The sequence below is a fragment of the Manis javanica genome, chromosome 9, assembly GCF_040802235.1.
Source record: "Manis javanica isolate MJ-LG chromosome 9, MJ_LKY, whole genome shotgun sequence".
Lineage (NCBI taxonomy): Eukaryota > Metazoa > Chordata > Mammalia > Pholidota > Manidae > Manis > Manis javanica.
Genome location: NC_133164.1, coordinates 113725618 through 113744243, shown reverse-complemented (window position 1 = coordinate 113744243; position 18626 = coordinate 113725618). Strand labels below are relative to the sequence as shown.

The window sequence follows — 18626 nt, the reverse complement described above, 5'->3', positions numbered from 1 at the left end:
AAGTCTCTGCACATGATGTGGCCATGAGGGTCACAGTCACAACATCAAAATGTGAAAAGGCAAAGAACAAACATCCAAAATGAGAAGCTAACTCAAAAGAAGCAAAATAAGAAATTGGTACAAGACTAGTAGGCATGCCTGCCTGCCACATGAAAGGCAAAAGGCATGAGTCAAACAGGGTTCCTGTCCTCCAGGCACCCAACACCTGGACTCTTCAATAGCTCTTGGCTAATCTCACTTGGAAAACAACCACAGAAAGGGTCAGCATGTTGATTGCAACCAAAATTATGAGTTCTCTGGGAATGGGAATGCCTCCTTTCTCACAAGACCAATGTACAGCTTAGATAAGGTCAGCCCTAAAATGAGTCGCTGCTCTTCTGCTGTGGGAGCAGGGAACCAGGGTAAAGGAAGGCTCACATGCTCAAAAGACAGAACAAGAGTATTTGGCAATTCTTCTGGATAAGAATATGTGCAGCCCAGGGTTTGGCAGAACGGGGTGGGAAGCTACTCATTAGCTGGCTTGGGGTGGCACCTTATTTATTATAATTAAGAAAAAATGCCTAATGAGTCTATTAAAAATCTTAAGATGCTTTGAAAGGCAAATTGTACCCACCCAAGAATTTTAGAATCTCATAAGCAGACAAAATCATCTTTATTTGGAAGAATTCTTGTAGAATTTAAATCTATTATGGATTGCAGAGGGATAGAGACTGGGTGAAATGAAGGCCTATATTTTTGGGGAAATATATTCTCAACTGACTTCAAACAATGCAATGTTTCCACACAGACTGTTTCATACCCTTGCTCCTACACAGTAACGATGATGTAAAATCATATTGCAATTTTAAACAATTACTATTATGAAAGCATAATAACCACATTACAAAAAGTTGGACAAACAGAAAAGCTTAGAAAACTTACCATTAAATTTACATCCTAACACAGTGTTAGCATTCTGCTTTTTTTGTGTGTTATTATTAATATGAAAAAAACCTTTAAAAATCATGAATGTAGGTACAATTTCATTACATTTCACTTACCCTGTATCCTCACTCCCATAACAGTTTAATGGCCATAATACTTTCTAAAATTAATAATAGGGAAATGGTCATCTCCTTTTGGTTTTGTTTTTCCAATTATAAATAATGGTTGCATGAATAGTCAACTGGATTTTAATGAAAAACGGATAATACTGGTTAATAATGGGCTATTCTGTTACCACAGCCAGTATACACCAGCACAGAGAAGACCACAAATGGTGTTCATGCAATCAGAGGGGTGGTGATGAAACGTGAGCTTAAGGACTGACAGGTGTGGGTCACTTGAAACACAAGCGACTGACAGAAACAAATTCAGAGATCAGAGCATGTTTTACGGGGAAAGAGTAAAGACTTTTTAGAACATTACTGAATTTCTTGAAGTAGATCAGCACCGGTTTTTAATGTTACTTAAAGATTGAAACTTTCAGAGTTGTACAGATGTTAAATTGCTCATTCTTTATAAAATGAGTTTAGGAGTGTATTTACTTATAAAGAGAATGCTGGTGACAGTAATGCAGATCTCAGAGATGGTTCTCACGCACTCCTCCCACCCAGGCCCATTCCGTCATCAAGTCTTGAATGCCTGCAGCCAGTTCCCTTTTCCTGTCTGCCCCACATCACGTTCCCCTGGAGGATGACTGCATCCTAGCCGCCTTCAGTCTACTGCCCTCCGGGTCCACTCCCCATAGTGCTGTCAGGGTGACTCTCTGTTGTGATTTGTTCCATCTGGTCACACTCCAGCTTCAGTCTTTCAGCTGCTCCCTGCTGCCCTTGGATCCACCACCAAACTCCTTAGTATGTCAAATGCAGCCCTTCATCCCCATCCTGCACCCCCTGCTCACTCATCCTCCATATTCCACTATGTCTAAGTGAATTCCAGTTCCTGCATGTGTCCTGTTTTCTCTGTCTGTGCCTTTTTGCACATTCTATTCTCAGTGAATGGAAATCTCCAGGATTTTTACCTGGTGAAAGCCGCGTTGTTCTTCTGAGACTCAACTGAATGTCAATTCCACTACAACCCCTGTTTCAGTCAGATGCCCCTGGTGTAGGGATCTGCCTATTTACTTCTTCCACTAGATGCTGACCTCTGAGTGGGCAGGGGTTGTTTCTCTCTTCCCATAGCCTAACTACAGTGCACTGCAAAGAGCAGACAGTATGTGCCCAACAGATGCTTTTATTGAAAGGGTAAACAAATAAGCAGCTGATTGCCTGGCACTTTAGGAGACAAGTATTTGTTGAATGAATAAATGAGTGAATCTTGTAAGAAGGGCCTTCAGTAATTAAATCTGCTAGGATGGGAACTGAGATACACATGCTTAGTTTAATTTAGTCTAGAGTAAGTAACATAACAATGCAATTCTGATACATCTTAAATATGACTGTTTATTTCTGAATGAGAAGGAAACTGTTTTGTTTAACGGCAGACAAGCAGAGATACACCCTTGCATAATTCTGCACATTGAAGGAGATTTGTTCATGAAAATTACAGGACATAGGTACCTGGCATGAACCTACAGGTGTTAACACAGATAGCGAGTGCTTTACTCACAAGTATTATTTTCTATTCCTTTAATGGTCCTCAACAAATACTTGTTGGCTAAATAATTGTAATGGCTACCACTAAGAAAACAGAAAATCTTGAGGGTGAGACTGGAGGAAAAAAATAGTACCAACTTATTCTATGTAGTTCAGTGTATGTATCTCTGTTTAATGCACTAAAATTTTCTTGAAAATACGTTGTTAAATATAATGTTAAATCTCGCTAAAATGTGACTAACAAAAAGTTGCCTTTTTCTCTTTCAGGTCAACTGCAGAACATAATTAACAAAAAGTATTTATAACACAAAATCCTGGTAAGAATACTCAAAAGAGAATTATCTAACTCTGAGAAAAAATGAGATAACTCATAGTTGAAGGAACTCATGATTTATAGGAAAATTATTGCTCACACATGTAGATAAGAGCATAGAAAAATAATTCAGTGTATCTTAAAGAAAAGGGAATATGATCCAACGTATAGTTTAATTACCACAAAGGCTCCCCTATCTTTATTAATGTTTTGCTCACAAAACATTAGTAAGGAAACAGGCATCAGTTTTCACAGCAGTGTATTACACATTAACTGCCAAGTAACTCCCTGTACTGCCTGTAACAGCAGCTTCACCTACCAGGTCTGAGACGTTCTGCATCCCCTTGCTTCTTCCTTCTTCAGGCCGAAGCTAGTCCACCACCTCAATCGTGCTGCCAACAGCTTGCACGGTTCCCACACGGGGTTCCCTAGCACCCTATGCACTCCCTTGCTCTCAGGTGGTTAAGGCTGCTACCTGACCAGGGTCACTAATTTTCATTCTGAATTTCTAATTAGCAAATAAATGCAATTATTCATTCAAAAGGACATTTATGTAGCACCTATAAAGTGGCAGACAGTAAATCAGACATCAGGGATCTAAAGATATAGCAGACACAGTTTCTTCCCCGAGGACTCCCAGGCTAGAGGAGGGGGCAAAAAATACTACCTCAAGTGTGCAGGACTGTGACAGTGAAGGGGCAGCTACTGGACCTCAAGGAGGGCTTTCTGGGAGGGGATTTTTGTGGAGAATCATAGTTAAGGATAATGAGGCAGGTGAAAACAGGAGAGCTAATAGCATGTGCACAATGCAGGAGACATGAATGACAGATGACAGACCAGGACATGAACCACAAGTGGCTGGAGTGGCTGGAGATGGTTAGGCCTGAGTGCAGAAGATGAGGCTGGGAAGGCAGGCAGGGCCAGTGGCGCACTACAGACTGCGTCCCACATAGAAGTAGTCTGTACTGCCTCCCCCGTACACTTACATAGGGAGGGCCAGAACATTTCAGCTTAATAGTAAAATACACACATGTATATTCTTTCTCCTTATGGAACTTTAAGTCAAATTTTCTTAAAACAAACTACTATATATTCCGATGTTGTACAAGGCTAAGTGATCATTACTGTAGGATGTTCATACATCTAAGTAAACCTACTGAGTCAGTCTGAACCTTTTATCCAAATACAGGCCCCAAAGCCAAAGCTGAAATTCTATTTTTTTAAAAATAAAGAATCATATTTGTCTTTAATTATTCAGAAATATATGTTGTTTAAACCTTCTCACCTTTTAGGTTTGCCAAGGAAGACCTTTAATCTTGTAAAAATCCCTCCTTTTAAATTTACACACACAATCTGTGATTTTTCCCAACTAGATTTTGGATTTAGGAAACTTTATTGGCAAAAATTTGATAAAAACAATAGTTGGTAAAAATATGTTTAAAAAAGTTCTCATCCCACAAAATAGCATTCTATTCCTCCAAATTCTATTCCTCAATGAATTCCCTGAAACACTAAATTATTAGCAAAATATGACCTTGAGAAAATGCCTCCTATATAAACTGAGCAATTCCTTTATATCATTACTTCTTAAAATTGGCTATGTATGCCCTTGGGGGGGTCTCAGTGGTATTCCCCAAATTTATAGGCCACCTGGCCCATACTTCAGTATTAATAAAAGATTCAGAAGAGGAAGAGCCTTTATTTTTATATTACAACTAACAGAAATGGTAAAACCTAGAACACAAAATTATCGTGTAATTTTAGATCAAAAGGAGGACTTGAAAGAAATTTACAGGTAATTCCAGGCCATATCCCAGATTTCTGGGACTGTGAGGTCACTTCCTTTTGCCCTTAGGGGCAAAAGAGTCTGAACAGCACAGCTGACCACTTCACGGCTTACCTCTGTGAGGACTCAAGGCCACAGGCGCTCCTTTTTCCGGGAGCATCTCTGAAGGGATACTTTTACTATGCACAAGCTCACAGAGGACCAGCCGTCTATCTGATGTACACCAACCCGCTTCATGAGATGCAGCCAGTCTTTTATTGAAAAGGGCATGGCTCTAAGATTTCAAAGATTTGCTAAAATGATTTTTTGAACTAGAGTTAAAAAGCCCAACAGTCTGAGTTTAATCCATCACAGCAATTTTGAAAGAGAGAGAATATGCAGTCATCGCTTCTTGCTGGTCTGCTGCTAGTGAGGCAGGAAGAAAAGTGGTATAAAACGGCCACTTCCTGATCAGCACCGCTTCATTCCTCTTTCTGGGCCCTTGTATGGAGCCCTGTCTCAAAAAGTAATGCATGCCAGATTCTCCAACTGTTAGAAAGTTTCCTGAATAACTATTTCTTACCCGATTCCAGGACCATAATGGTGACTGCTCCCGGTTTCTGGTTTTCGGTTAAGTAGTACAGGGGCCTCCTACATGAGCTTTTGAGTCTGCTAGGTCAGCTCTACCCAACTGATGAGACCTAAGTGGTCCTTGATCTGTCTTCTTCCATTATCCTACTTCCAAAGAATTAATTCCTTTTCTCTCATTCATTTTGACCCAGCCATTTCTCCATGTTCTTTTTGTGTTTGTGACTAAGCTGGTTCTGTCTCTTTCATCTCACTTTAGAAACAACAAACAAGGCTTGATTCTAAGGGATATTCAACTTCCTGTAACCATTGTTCTCAAAAGTGAGGAATATTAAAAATACTTTGTACTTCATTTCCCAGTAAAAATAACAAAGATCTGAGGAGATGAGTTCTCTCAACTTATCCAAGTAGTTTATTAATGCACAGCACAAACATGAAGATAACCTTGTGGAGAGAATTTAAAATATTTTCAAAGATGCTGTATACTCAGTAATTAGAATCAAGACACCACAGTAACATGGAAAATTTGATAAAGAAGTTGCTGATACAGTGTTTGAATTACAAATTTCATTCACCATTTGTGTCATGGTGAATATAAGACCTTAATATGGTTCAACTGTAATGTTGATTATATGGAGCATACTTAAATCATACTGCAAAAAGCCTTGGAATAAGTCACTAACTGGAAGTTACTCAATTAAATGCTTGGGTTTTGTTGTAAAACTCCTACATTACCAGTGTGACTGCTATAGGGTTTGGTGGAAGGTCCCTTGGTCAAGGGGACCTGAGTGCCATATCAATGGCCACCTTTGCTTTTTGGGTTCATCAGCCACTAGCAGCCTAAGTGTGAACTTGGGCCTGGATCAACCAAGCCCAGCCAATGTGGTGACTTGGGATTCTGTTTATCTCTAGCTGAATGAGAAATAATCTGTATCCAGAGGAAGTTCTGTCAGTTTTGAACCAGAATAGAACAGGACATGTTCCAGGAATACAGGTCTGGTGGCAGGGGTTTGGAAGATTAATTAGAAAGTGCTAAACAAATGTGAAGACAATAATACAAAGGAACAAAAGTGCTATGGCTTTGGGTCCGCTTGGGCTCACTGGAAAACTCTGAAAAATATACTTTTTTTCCTACTAACAACTTATATGACCTTTCTGCCTAAGTAGAGAAATTGATGCCTGATGCTCACATGAACAGACCTCACTGAATGTACCAAATGACAAAAGGTTAGACCTAAATTTTATCCAAGATTAGAAGGTGCAGATAGTCTGTTTTAGGGGTGGAGGAATATGGTTTAATTTTTCAAGTTTTAAAAAGAGATACTTAACATATATCTTTTAGTAAGGGGACTTGTTTACCCTTTAAAATAATTGGTAATAGAGCTGTGAGCAAGCACTTTCCTTCAATGTCTGAACAGATTCTACTGCTTGGAGAGAACTAGCTAGTTAGATATACCAGGGTTTCATTCCTCTTTAAATATGTTACCTAGTAAGTTTTTATAACTGCAATGATCTTACACCTTTTATGAAATATTTTACAATTATTGCACTTTATTTTCAAGAAGCAACAGGAATATAATCTAGGGTTACTAACTCAATAATAAAATTTTAATATAGGCTGCAATATTTTAACTCAGGAAAAACATTTTCTTTTACCTTAAAAACATGCTTTAGGGTTCAGTGTGCAGTGAAGACTCTCATAGGTATCTTCTCCTTTTAGATACAGCAACTATTTTTATCAGGAATTTTCTTTTGGATAGTTTAAATGAGCATAAATACTTATACTATAACTTAAAATATCCTTACAAGAAAGAACACTAAAATATAAATTCAGAGCCCTAAATAACTACTTTTTCAGTAACATTATCTGTCTAGGGCTGCAAAAGATATACTTTTGTATATAAAGAATACTTGATATTGCTCCCTACCTCCAGCCCCCAACACACATAAAAAAACCTGACGATAGAATATCCACTGGTAACTAAGAGCTGGGTGGCAAAGAGTGGACATTGCTAGCATAAGGAAAGTGCTAAGATACGATAGCTAAGAGCTAAAATAAATAAAAGAGCAAAAGAAAGAAAAATATTTAAAAAGCAGTAACAGAAGTAAAATTTTAAAAAGAGCTGTAAAGCAGGGTGCAGACTAAAGAGAGCAGGAAAGGAGTTAAATGGAAATAGAAGGCACTGACTTTAAATCCAGGAATCCAAGCAAGGGTTTAGGAGAGGATGCACTTTCACAGAGCAAGATTCATATTTTGCAAAATCTAGTCAACCTGGAAAGTTTAAATGTCTTTCTGTATTTTAAACAATATATTTTTAAAAAACCCTAATCGACAATTAAGAGTTATAAACATTAAAAGATGGGTACAGAAATTGAGACCAGTAATTAGGAGTTTAATCTTGAGGCCCTTCTCTCCTTGTGTGAGTGTACGACCGTGCACGGTGGACAGAGACCAAGTTCACAAGCCCATGTCCAGCAACAGGCACTGTTACAGCCCCTGGAACACTTAGCTCTCAACCTCGTTCCTGTGCCAGAGGCAAAGAGGCATTTGCTTAAGCAGTAGATTTCCTGGATTGTGTTGATCATCAGCCAAAACACTTGCTCCATATAATCAACATCACAGTTGAACCACGCTGAGAACTTATATTTACTCTATCACTAATGTTATGGAGTGTTGACTCTGTACCACTCCTGTTTCAAATGTTTACATGCATTATTTCATTTCATCCTCACAGCAATGCTGCAAATGAGTACTACTCTTTCCCTCATTTTACGTATTAGGGAATGGAGCAGTTAAGAAAGTTTTAGCTGGAATCTAATTCTAGCTATCTCCCTTCAGACAGTGAAAGGTCCTATATAGAAAGTAAAAGTCAAATAGTTCTGCTGGTTTATAATAAATGTTCTGAAGTGCTATGGTGTTGTATAAAATGATAGTGCACTTCAGAGAAGACAAGTAGTGACTCTATATCATCTTACTATGCTGACGGACAGTGACTGTAATGGGGTATGTGGTGGGGACTTGATAATAGGGGGGAGTCTAGTAACTACAGTGTTGCTCACGTGAAACCTGAGCATAAGACTGTGTATCAATGATACCTTAAATAAAAAAATGATAGTGCACTTAAAATATTTCACAGCCTAAAGCATACACATATATGCACACACTCATAAAATGGCTTGCACACACAACCACGTAAATGTAGAAAAACTGCTGCAGTGAAATATTATGTGTGCTATTTAAAGTGCCTTCAAATGTACATAATTTCTTAATCTGATACATAAAGTTTATATCACAAAGTGCCTGAAATGTGAAGAATGGCCAAGCAAGATGACTTTTGTTTCTTTTTAGGAGATTAGAATATGGTCCAACTCTATATTCACTGAGTATTTTTTATTAAGCACAAACCTCATAATCAGAAATGCTAAGATACAAATGAAAAATTATATTAAAGAACTTCTTACTTTTACACCAAAAGCACTTGCATAAAAGTTAGATGGTTTTCATTCTAATGAACTGGTTTTATCCCACGCATCTACCCTGAGTCAGCAGTTGCAGACTGTTTCTGCAACCAATTTGCTGTCTTCATTTACACAAATCAATTCTTTTTTAGCATCTCAGGATAAAATGGGAATAATATCTACTCTGCCAGTTTCATTAAATTGAAATGAATGAAAGGCAGCAGGAATGAAGCTGTATCTATGTAGAGAATGATCACTGGTCAGGACTGAGGCGGTGGGTGCTATTTAATGAGGGGAGGGTGTGCAGTAGTACGGTTAATGTGTCCGAACTGCTGTCCCACCTGATTCAGTTTTTGAGCCTTTAAGGCTCAAACAAGGAGGCTCAAATAAGGCTAAATAAGGAGGACAAGTACTGCTTGACAGCTGGGAGAGTCAGGTGGCCATGTGGCTAGCCTCACGTATGCAGCTGGTTAGGGATAGGGCCCGGAACACAATTCTCCCAAGTCCCAGTCCAGTGTTTCTTGTCTACTGGGTGTTTTCTCCACCTGTTTATTCACAGTGTAGCCCAGTGGTTAGGAAGGATGGAGCAAGTCTTCATGCTGAGGAAATCCAGTGCAAGCACTCTGAACTGGCGGGTTAGAAAAAGATTCTCTGTGCTGACCAGAAGCTGGGTGTTTATGGAGTCAAAAATCGTACCTTGATTTCTGGGAGCTGCATGACTTCAGGGAAGACCTCGATGCAGTTGGAGTGAGCGACCACAGTGTGCACGCGCCTGCAGTTCAGGATCGTCGTCGGGATGGCTTTCAGTTTGTTTCCACTGAGATCAATTTCTTCAAGTTCCTCCAGTTTTGCCATTTTACTAAAAAAGAGGAAACCCAAGGGGGAAGGAGTCATAAAATAATAAGGCAATTAAAAAAAGAATATATAATGAGAATCAAAAGGGAAATGTACTGTGACTTTACCGATTATTGAAAGATTCACTTGTAAGTCATTTTAACAAACAAGACAATGTTTCCACTATTGTTCTTGAGTTACAGAAATATTTTACACTTCCTTTCCTATGACAAAACAAAATCTTTAACTTCGACTCTTAAAATTGGCAACAAGAAGAAAAATGGATGTCCTTTTCCTCTTGAAACTCGATGTGTGAATTACACCTTATCCTGGCAACAATCACTTTGCTGTGTAGCTTAGTCTGAACTCCAGTGAAAATCTTACTCAAATGGGTCAAAAGTTAGCCTTAATCCAGTGTAAGTGCTGTAAAAGAGCTTAGTTTGAGAGTACAGTTTCTTGCATTGGGACAGAAAACTCAAGGGAATATTGAGGAGAATAGGGCTCTACTAATACGAAGATGTTTTCTCCTACACCCCACTCCACAAATTCCTCTGACATCACTCGTGATGACAAGGTGGGGGTGAGAAGGGGGTCATCTGAATCATTTCTTGACCTGCTGGCAGTGCCCAAATTCAAACCATACCTGAAAGAAAATTCTCTCTACTCCTGCTAAGCATCTATACAGAAGGAATCTCTCTGACCTCACCTTAATAACATGTCCTGATAAAATTTAACTTTTATTTTAAGAATGTCTTTTATTATTCAATTTATAATACATAATTAACCTTAATAATATTAAGCAATAATTATAATAATCAAGTAAAGAAAAATTCCAGAGTTAGAGTTTCTTATATTTCCTGTAAATTTAGAGGGAAAAGCCATCCACCTCTATAATCCTATAATAGCATTCTACCACTCCTCTGACCCTTTTTCTACCACTGGTGATGTTGGTCCCCAAGAAACACAGGTTTCCCAGTGAGTGAAACTCCAACTTATGTGAGTCACTTAGTACACAGTTATTGGTATCTTCTCTGCTTGCTGTCATTTCATTTCTCACAATAAACCTTTAAAAAATTTAGGAAGAAACCCTTTATTACTTTTCTTTCTATCATCTCTCAAATATGAAGGTTATCTTATTTGCTTATCTTGAAAATAAATGAACATCGGAATATAAGAACTACATTTGTAATCTTATGAAGTCAGATCTTTAAATGTCATAAACATCCACCATGGTGTGAGGATACACTACAAACAATATCAGATACACAAACTGTGAAGTAATCCATCTTGGACAGTCTGAATTTGTAAGACTATTATTTGAATATGTTGTCACATTTTAAAAAGAAATATGGAAAAATCAATGTGTAATGGGTTATGAAAAAACTGATTGGATGTACAGAAACCAGGCCTACGAAAGAACAAGTTAAAGGGTTTTCCATCCCTCAACATAGAAATTGCCAGGAAAGAACTTAATTGGTGGGGCACATTCTTCACTTCAAGAACCACTGGCTGAGAGTCTACCCCAGGTCAGACCTCATGTAAGACCTGAGGCTAAAGGAGAAAATCATAGTCCTGACCCTTAAGGACCTCAGGGTCTTGTAGGGGAGCTAATGTGCCATATCATCATCCCCGGGGAGAAAGACATTATAGCAACATGGACTTTTATGAGGTACATAAAAAAATTCTCTGTACTTTGGGTGATTACAGTTGGCATGAGCCACTGGGATACCCTCGGAATTTGAGTTGACCATCATTTCTCCTGCAGAACTTAGTGATTCACCATCTCAGATAGGATGAGAGCCTTTCAGAGCTTTTACTGTTATGTGATTACCATGTTTTCTTCCAAAAATTTCATCTCCTCATTCCACAGTAAAATAAAACACAGTAAAAAAAAAAAGTTTGTTTTTCCCTTCATTTGATGTTAATGACTAAAGAAATAAATATGTACCAAAAAAAAAAACAAACCCACAGCAATACTTTAAGTGAATGTATAGCTGGGCCTTTCTTCTTTGGGAAGAGTTTCAACAGCCTGGTAGCCTTGATGGCAGCAGACGGAGGCTGTGCCAATATTTCTCTTTGGCCCAGTGCTCAGTTGCACTTAGCAGCAGGACACCAGAGTGGTTAGCGTTTGCTTCTTTGATGTGTAGGTTCCAAGTCCTAACTTGTTAGATGGATAAATGCCAACAACATGGAAGCGGAGTAAATCCTTCATGGAAGGCTCTGTGTGTAGATTCATTCAAAGCCAGATATAATGCCATTGGCTCCCCAAAATTAGAAATTAAAATTGAAACAGAATTAAAAATGGAATCTCCTGAGAGCCATAAATTATACGTAATGCCACACAGTTTCTATGGTTGCACAGGCCACCACTGCTTTTTATACCACCAGCAGAAAAACAAAAGCTAGTGGCTAATTAAGAACCCTCAGGCTCTTAGTTTATGTTCTAATTCTCACACACCATATTAGGTTAATTTTTCAAAAAATTAAGTTGACTGTTTAAAAAGAAGCAGACAAAAAAACCCCAAGACCCACTAAAACATACCCACTAAAAAACATACCTTATTTCAAAATCAAAAGAACATTTTAGTGATTGTGTCTTTGGATACATTCACATTAGACAAACTAACACATTTCTCTTTCGAGGAATGTTGATCATGGCTTCTATAAAAGACAACTGTGAACAAGAATCAGGTGGAAAAAGCTCTACATTATGTACGAAATTAACATTTTAGTTTTGCCTACCCATCTATGAATCTACTTCAGAAATGCAATGAAGACTATCGCTCTGTGATCTTTTACCTTGCTGGAAAACTCTGAAGTCTGTTATAGGCCATATGAAGGATCTTCAGATGGGGGTGGCCTGTTAGCAAGGGCACACATTTATCTGTGAGGTTGTTCTTTGTCAAATATAGTTCCTGTAAGATGCTGTTTGTCTCTTCAGAAAGTGTGGCTGGAGGAAGGGTTTCCAGTTTGTTTGCAGATGCATTCAGGAATCTCAGGCTACAATGACAAAATGCAACAAAATCCTGCTGATAAGCCAGACTAGAATTCCAACACACTTAGAAATTTTCAGATTGATAGCTGGCATATTAGAAACTTGATCTAGAAACATGAATTTAAAGACAGGCCCTGGCTTTAGGAGGTATATGTATATGATGTAACCCCACTACCTATGATGAACACAACAGCTATCTACATGTGTTAAGTACAAAAGGAAATAAATTTTCATGGAAGCACAAAGATGAGAAGTGATTAATTTTGTTGCAGGTAAGGAGTAGAATGGAAAATGATATGATAAAGTTAATATTCTGTCTTAAGGAAGAGAAAAACAGTTGCCTATTTTTAAATAAAAGAGCTCTTATAGTAATAAAACAATTAGGCATTAGATCAGAGTACAACTAATCACATGGTTACTAAGTCCTTTTCAGTATGAAGTCTAAACCACATTTTACTGACATATATTCACAACTGCAGGAGATAATTTGCTCTGTATTAAAACAATGGAATACTATATAGCAGTGAAGATGAAGAACTATAGCTTTATGTATCAATAGGATGAATCTCACAAATAGAGTATCAAGTGAAAGAAGCCATATTCCAGAGGACATACTGCCTAATTCCATAATTACAGAGTCCAAAATCAGGCAAGACTGGTATCAAAAGTCACGGAAGGAAAGCAGTGTCTAGGAGAGGGAGGAGAGGGCTTCTAGTTTTTCTAATATAACGTTCTGGTGCATGACCTAGTACTAGTCACACAAATATGTGTGCACTGTGAAAAAATTCATCAAGGGCTACACTTTGATTTGTATTTATATTATACTTCAATAAAATTCACATTAAAACAAACAAGATGTATATGCTATCAGTTATCTAAATGAGAGAGTGAACAACAGCTAAAATGTGAAGACCATTTCTAGACCTAAAATAACTGAAACTTAAAATGTATAATCCTTCCACAGTTATTGTGAAACACAGACAAATGCAAAACGCAAAGCTGGAGAACTGAAACAGAAACCTTTGGTTAGGTTTCAAATCATTCAAAAGGAAAGGGAAGGACAGTGCAGGTACTGTACAAGGCTCCCGAGTCAGACAGATAAGCTGCCTACCGTGCATGGCTCTCCACTGTGCGCACTCCATTGTGAAGGTGCAGCAACTGGAGCCTGGAGCACTCAGCCCGCAGAACTCACCTGCCACTGCCACCAGGTCAATGCTGCCTTGCCTCCCTACCTGAAACCACACTGTTAATGAACCACCTTCCTCTCGTTTCAAAACCACCTGGGTTTGAAACTTTCTGTACTATTTTGCCATATATTAGGAAAAAGAATAAAATAGTCCTTAAAAAGAAAGAATATGGAATACCAGGTACAGTTATTTTTAATGTTGGACAAAAAGAAGGCTTTGTATTCAGGAGTCATCACTGGGACTGTCATTCCAAACTCTCCTCTCAATCCACCAATTTAATACTCCCCAATCTTACAATCCCAACATACTTTCTCTCTCTCTCTCTCTCTCTCTCTGTCTCTCTCACACACACACACACACACATACTCTACCCCAACTCCACTACTTATCTAAGGAAAAGCAGCTTCCCCAAAATAGAACATTTTCCATTAAAGAAACACGTATTCCGTTGACATTTTTTAAAAAAAGGAAGTTACAAAAGCCTTGTACAGACCATAAATAGTCATGGGAAATTATAGTCGTGTGTGCTACAGAGAAGAAAATAAAGGTCATTCATGCAGTTTCTGAAATGGTTTTGAACTAGGAAGAAAACCAGTTTCAACACCATAGTTTTGTAAAGTATTTTTATGAGTGTGTTTCTTTAGGTCCCATTTATATCACCTGCCTTAAATACACTGTTAAGAATTTATTCAATGTGGAATTTGAAAAAATTAAAATGTATTACCTTACATCATGGACTGAGGCTGGCTGGGAAACTACCTGACAGGTTCACTAAAAGAGCATTCTCTAGGAAATATGTAGTTAGGGTCATATGAAAAGAAATGAGAAATTAATTCATGAATGCTTATATATTTTTAGGCCAGAAAAAGAGGGAATGTTGTTTTGAAAGGAAAAAAAGATTGACTAGTGAATGTTCATCGAGAAAGCTGCAAAAGGGACTTAAAACCCCTCACAACATCTGAATGAAGGGAAGAAAGTGATTTCAGAACAGACTTGTCCTCTCCTCTTGTTGAAATTTGCCATACTGAGAGAGCTATACACTCTCTAAGGGAAGTGAGGGGGGAAAGTCCTGCACCCTATCCCTACAGGAAATGAAACTACATGGGCTGGTTCCAAATCTGAACTTCAATAATCTGAACTGAATAAGGTCTGAATGAATCATCTGGTTCATTAAAAGAGAGCAAACAACTGGGCTAAAAAGATTTTTTATAATGGTCTTAGGAAAATTAAATTCAATATCCATCCTCTTAAAAATAAGACACTTGTCCCACAACCCTACAATGTTCCAGCAGGAGACAAATTTAGTTGGTTTAAGAGTCTAGGTGTTGTACTTCCATGAGAATGAGCAACTACTTTAATTTTGAAAAATTTCTCCAGTACAGATAACAATTTTACTCAACAAATAGGGTGCATAACTCCACCCCTGCTTTTAAAACCTCCAAAAAAGCTAAATTCCTAAAGCACTGAGTTTGGTCTCAATTCAGTATAACATGGTCACCTCCTCAAGCTTCTCTCTTACAGGTTTCATGACAACTACATAAAAAGGTCATTCAGTGCGCCAAGAAATGCTTCATCCATAGAACCCTCTTCGCTCTGCAACCCTCTTTTCCTTTCACCTGTAAAGTGCTCTGTAGACACTGCAGCTCTTTCCTATTTTTTATTTCATTTGGTTCTCCCACCATCCCGGAGGGGCCCCCTCTTATTTGACAGACGAGAGACCGAAGCTGAGAAGAGTCAAACTACTTGGAAACTGATAAACAGCAATTAGTGGCAGAGCCAGAAATAAACCCAGATTCTATTGGTCTTAAGAGTCCACTGTTTCCCTCATCTCTCCGAAATTCAAATGTAGAAAAACAGTAATAATCATACATTTTTGTGAGAACATTTTCATAGGCTCTTCAAAGAAGTTGGAGACGAAGCAGGGCACCTGATGCGCAGTGTAAAGACCACATGTGCACAGCACTTCAAACTCCATTCTTAAAATAACCTAATAAATAGCATAGGAATCAAAAGCTTTTCTTAGAGGAAAGTGAGAAATTCATAGAGAGAAGACACTCATAAATGGCTCCTGCCCTAAAGCACTTGGAAAGTTGCTCACAACAGCAGTGAGGCACACCCACTTCCTGCTTCCACAGCAATTGCTTTTTCCTTCCTTGGCACATTCTGTACATCTACTCTGGCTCATCTAAATTGTTTTGTTTTGTTTTGTTTTATATTTGTTTGTTTGCTTTTTAGTACTCTCCCAGCATGCCCTTCAATTTTACAGCCAAATTCTGTCCTTGAAACAAACAACAGGATTTGATAGGAAGTATGACAGAGTCACCTCTTTGTAGGCATATCAGGCATTCTGCATTTAAGTCATCTTTCTGGAGATCAGAACTGGGACTTGTATTCTGTTAAAATGCAAAAGGCGAAGACTCTAAACCCAGCAAAACTCTTCTACTTTCAGATAATCTCCTGCTTTCTGGCCCCCAAATGTTCCAGAAGTGTCAGACAAAACGCTCTGAATTCCTTGTCCTTTGTGTGTACAGTGCAACACTTCTGATAATTTCATCTGTCTTCACCAGGCTGATAGTTCTTAAAGCAATGGCTTTCAAACTTTTTATGATGGTAACCAAGAGTACAAAATATATATTACATGACCACCCAGTACACATGCAACATACACATGTACAACTGTGTATGTATCATGTACACCATGATACAATACTTAACTGCACTCTTACACTGTTATTTTCTATCCTATTTAATTTTTAAAGTGCTAGTAGAAACCCACTTAACAGTTTGAAAAAAGGACCATGATCATTGTCTAGAAACACTACCTAATAGAGGGGATTCCAAGTGAAGAAAAAATGTAGCCTAACAGAACTATTATTTTGGAAGGTCTGAAAATCTCCCTGCGTTGGCAATAAAGATAAAGAGTTTACAAAATACTGGAACTAAAGTTAAGAATTGCTAAACAAGAACACAAAAGAATTAATTTTTAAATTAAGTGTAATTAATTAACATTGGTACAATATTATAAATTAACCTGCAAACCTTATCCTAATTTCATCAATCACCCACTGATGTCCTCTCTCTGGTCCTGGACCCAATTCAGGATCCTGCCTCCATCTCATTACCATGCCTCCTTTGTCTCCTCTGATCAGTCTTTGTCTCAAATGACCTTGACACTTTTGTAAAGTATCAGACCGTTACTTTGCAGAATGTCTCCCAGTTTTGGTGTGTTTGATGTTTAATTATCATTAGAATGATGTGGTACATTTTTGACAAAATCACACAGAAGTGAGGTTGTGTCCTTCTCAGTGTTGTGCCCTCCTATTAGAAGGTGCACGATTCTCAACTTCCATTTCCAGATATTAAGTAGGTCAGGGTAAGCCTTCAAAAATATATATAAATAAGTATTCTGATGATTGGCCGAGCTGAGTCACTAGAACTGAGATAAGGGCCAGTAATCTGCATGTTTAATAAGTAACCTAGGGTATTCTGAGACATGCTTTGAGAAACAGTTTTATTCCACTCTGGCTCTCAAAATATCAAACTTCACAGAATAACTCTCTTCATTAAAAAAAAAAATAGTGTAGGCAACCTAGCTCTTCAAGATGCCAGAAATAACTGTCTCTGCCAAAAGGCAGTAGTTGTCATGGTCAATCGATCACACTTTCCCAATTTTCTATTCCTTTTTAGTCCCCTTGGTATTTACACATGTTGTATCTGAATCACTAAAACGTATGGTCTATAATGTGACTAATAGTCGGGGGTATTTAATAATTACCATGTTCTTCATTTGCACATATACTTCCCCTACCCCCACCCTCTAATACCTTGTACTGCTTAGCCAGGGATAACAACAGACCCTGAGGTCCACCCACAACAGCAGTCTACAACTCTCCTTTTTAAAGGGTCTGCTGTGGCTTTTTAATTAGACTGACATTACCAGTAGTTTTCTGGCCATCAAATGCGTGTGCAGATGTGAAATGGACAGAGTCAGCCACCACCAAGGTCTCAGGAAGAACAGAAGGAGGGCAGTACCTCACCCATCCTGGTGGACCATGGGGAATATCTACCATCTGTTGATGAAAACTGATTATTTGAAACTCTCTTTCCATCAGCGAATCCCCAACTCTAAGCACAAAAAGGTAAGATGAGCAATCCAGGCTGGTATGATCCAGATTCAAGTATCTGCCAGTTCACCCCACAGAACCAAATCCTGCCCTAATCATAAGCTATGAAATCACATTCAACTTCTCAGTAACATATGGTCCATCATATTTCACATGTCTATGGCTTCTGAGCTGCCAGTGCAAAGCAAGTCGAAATAAGCCAAATTCAAAGATGAATATGGAGAGTAAACCCATAAACTGAAATTGCTGACTCAAGTCATAAGAATTTTTAATAAAATTGATCTAAAGTTTCCAGAAGATAAAGGTACTACTAAAAGTCATCTAATTTAAAACACATACCCCTTTCTTATTTGGTTACCAAATGCCAGGTGGGACAGGTTAATATGCACCATTCTAACAGACAGTATCATGTAATTAAAAACATGACAATGGTTTTAGCAGGCAAGATTCTGAGTTGAAGGAATACTTCCAAGAAAGAGTTAAAGTTCAGTCTTTTGCTCTGTGTTCAATAACGCATGTTTTTCTGACAGTCTCTTGAAGCTTCCTAGGACAAGTTCTACTTAAAGCACACACTATGAACCACTTATAACTTATGAAGACTCAGTTACGTGACCAAACACAGAACTGATAACAATAATTATTACCAAAAACAAAACAAGGAGTATCTATATAGTTTTAATATTTGTACTATAGTAAAGAATTACAGCAAAATACAAATTAAGCACACATTTGTACAAAGTTCCTATTAAGATTTGTATTATGGTAAAGAATTGAAGCAAAGTTTC

At 38.1% G+C, this 18626-nt stretch overlaps 1 protein-coding gene across 1 annotated transcript in view; it reads right to left on the bottom strand.

Annotated features, from left to right (window-relative positions):
- The window catches only part of PHLPP1 (PH domain and leucine rich repeat protein phosphatase 1), a 198348-nt gene that overhangs the window by 17021 nt on the left and 162701 nt on the right, over nt 1-18626 (bottom strand). The window contains exons 11-12 of the mRNA XM_073213186.1: nt 12335-12535; nt 9398-9560 (exon numbers count right to left, since the gene is read on the bottom strand). Of these exons, the coding sequence (XP_073069287.1) occupies nt 9398-9560; nt 12335-12535 (364 nt within the window). The remainder of the gene's footprint in view (nt 1-9397; nt 9561-12334; nt 12536-18626) is intronic.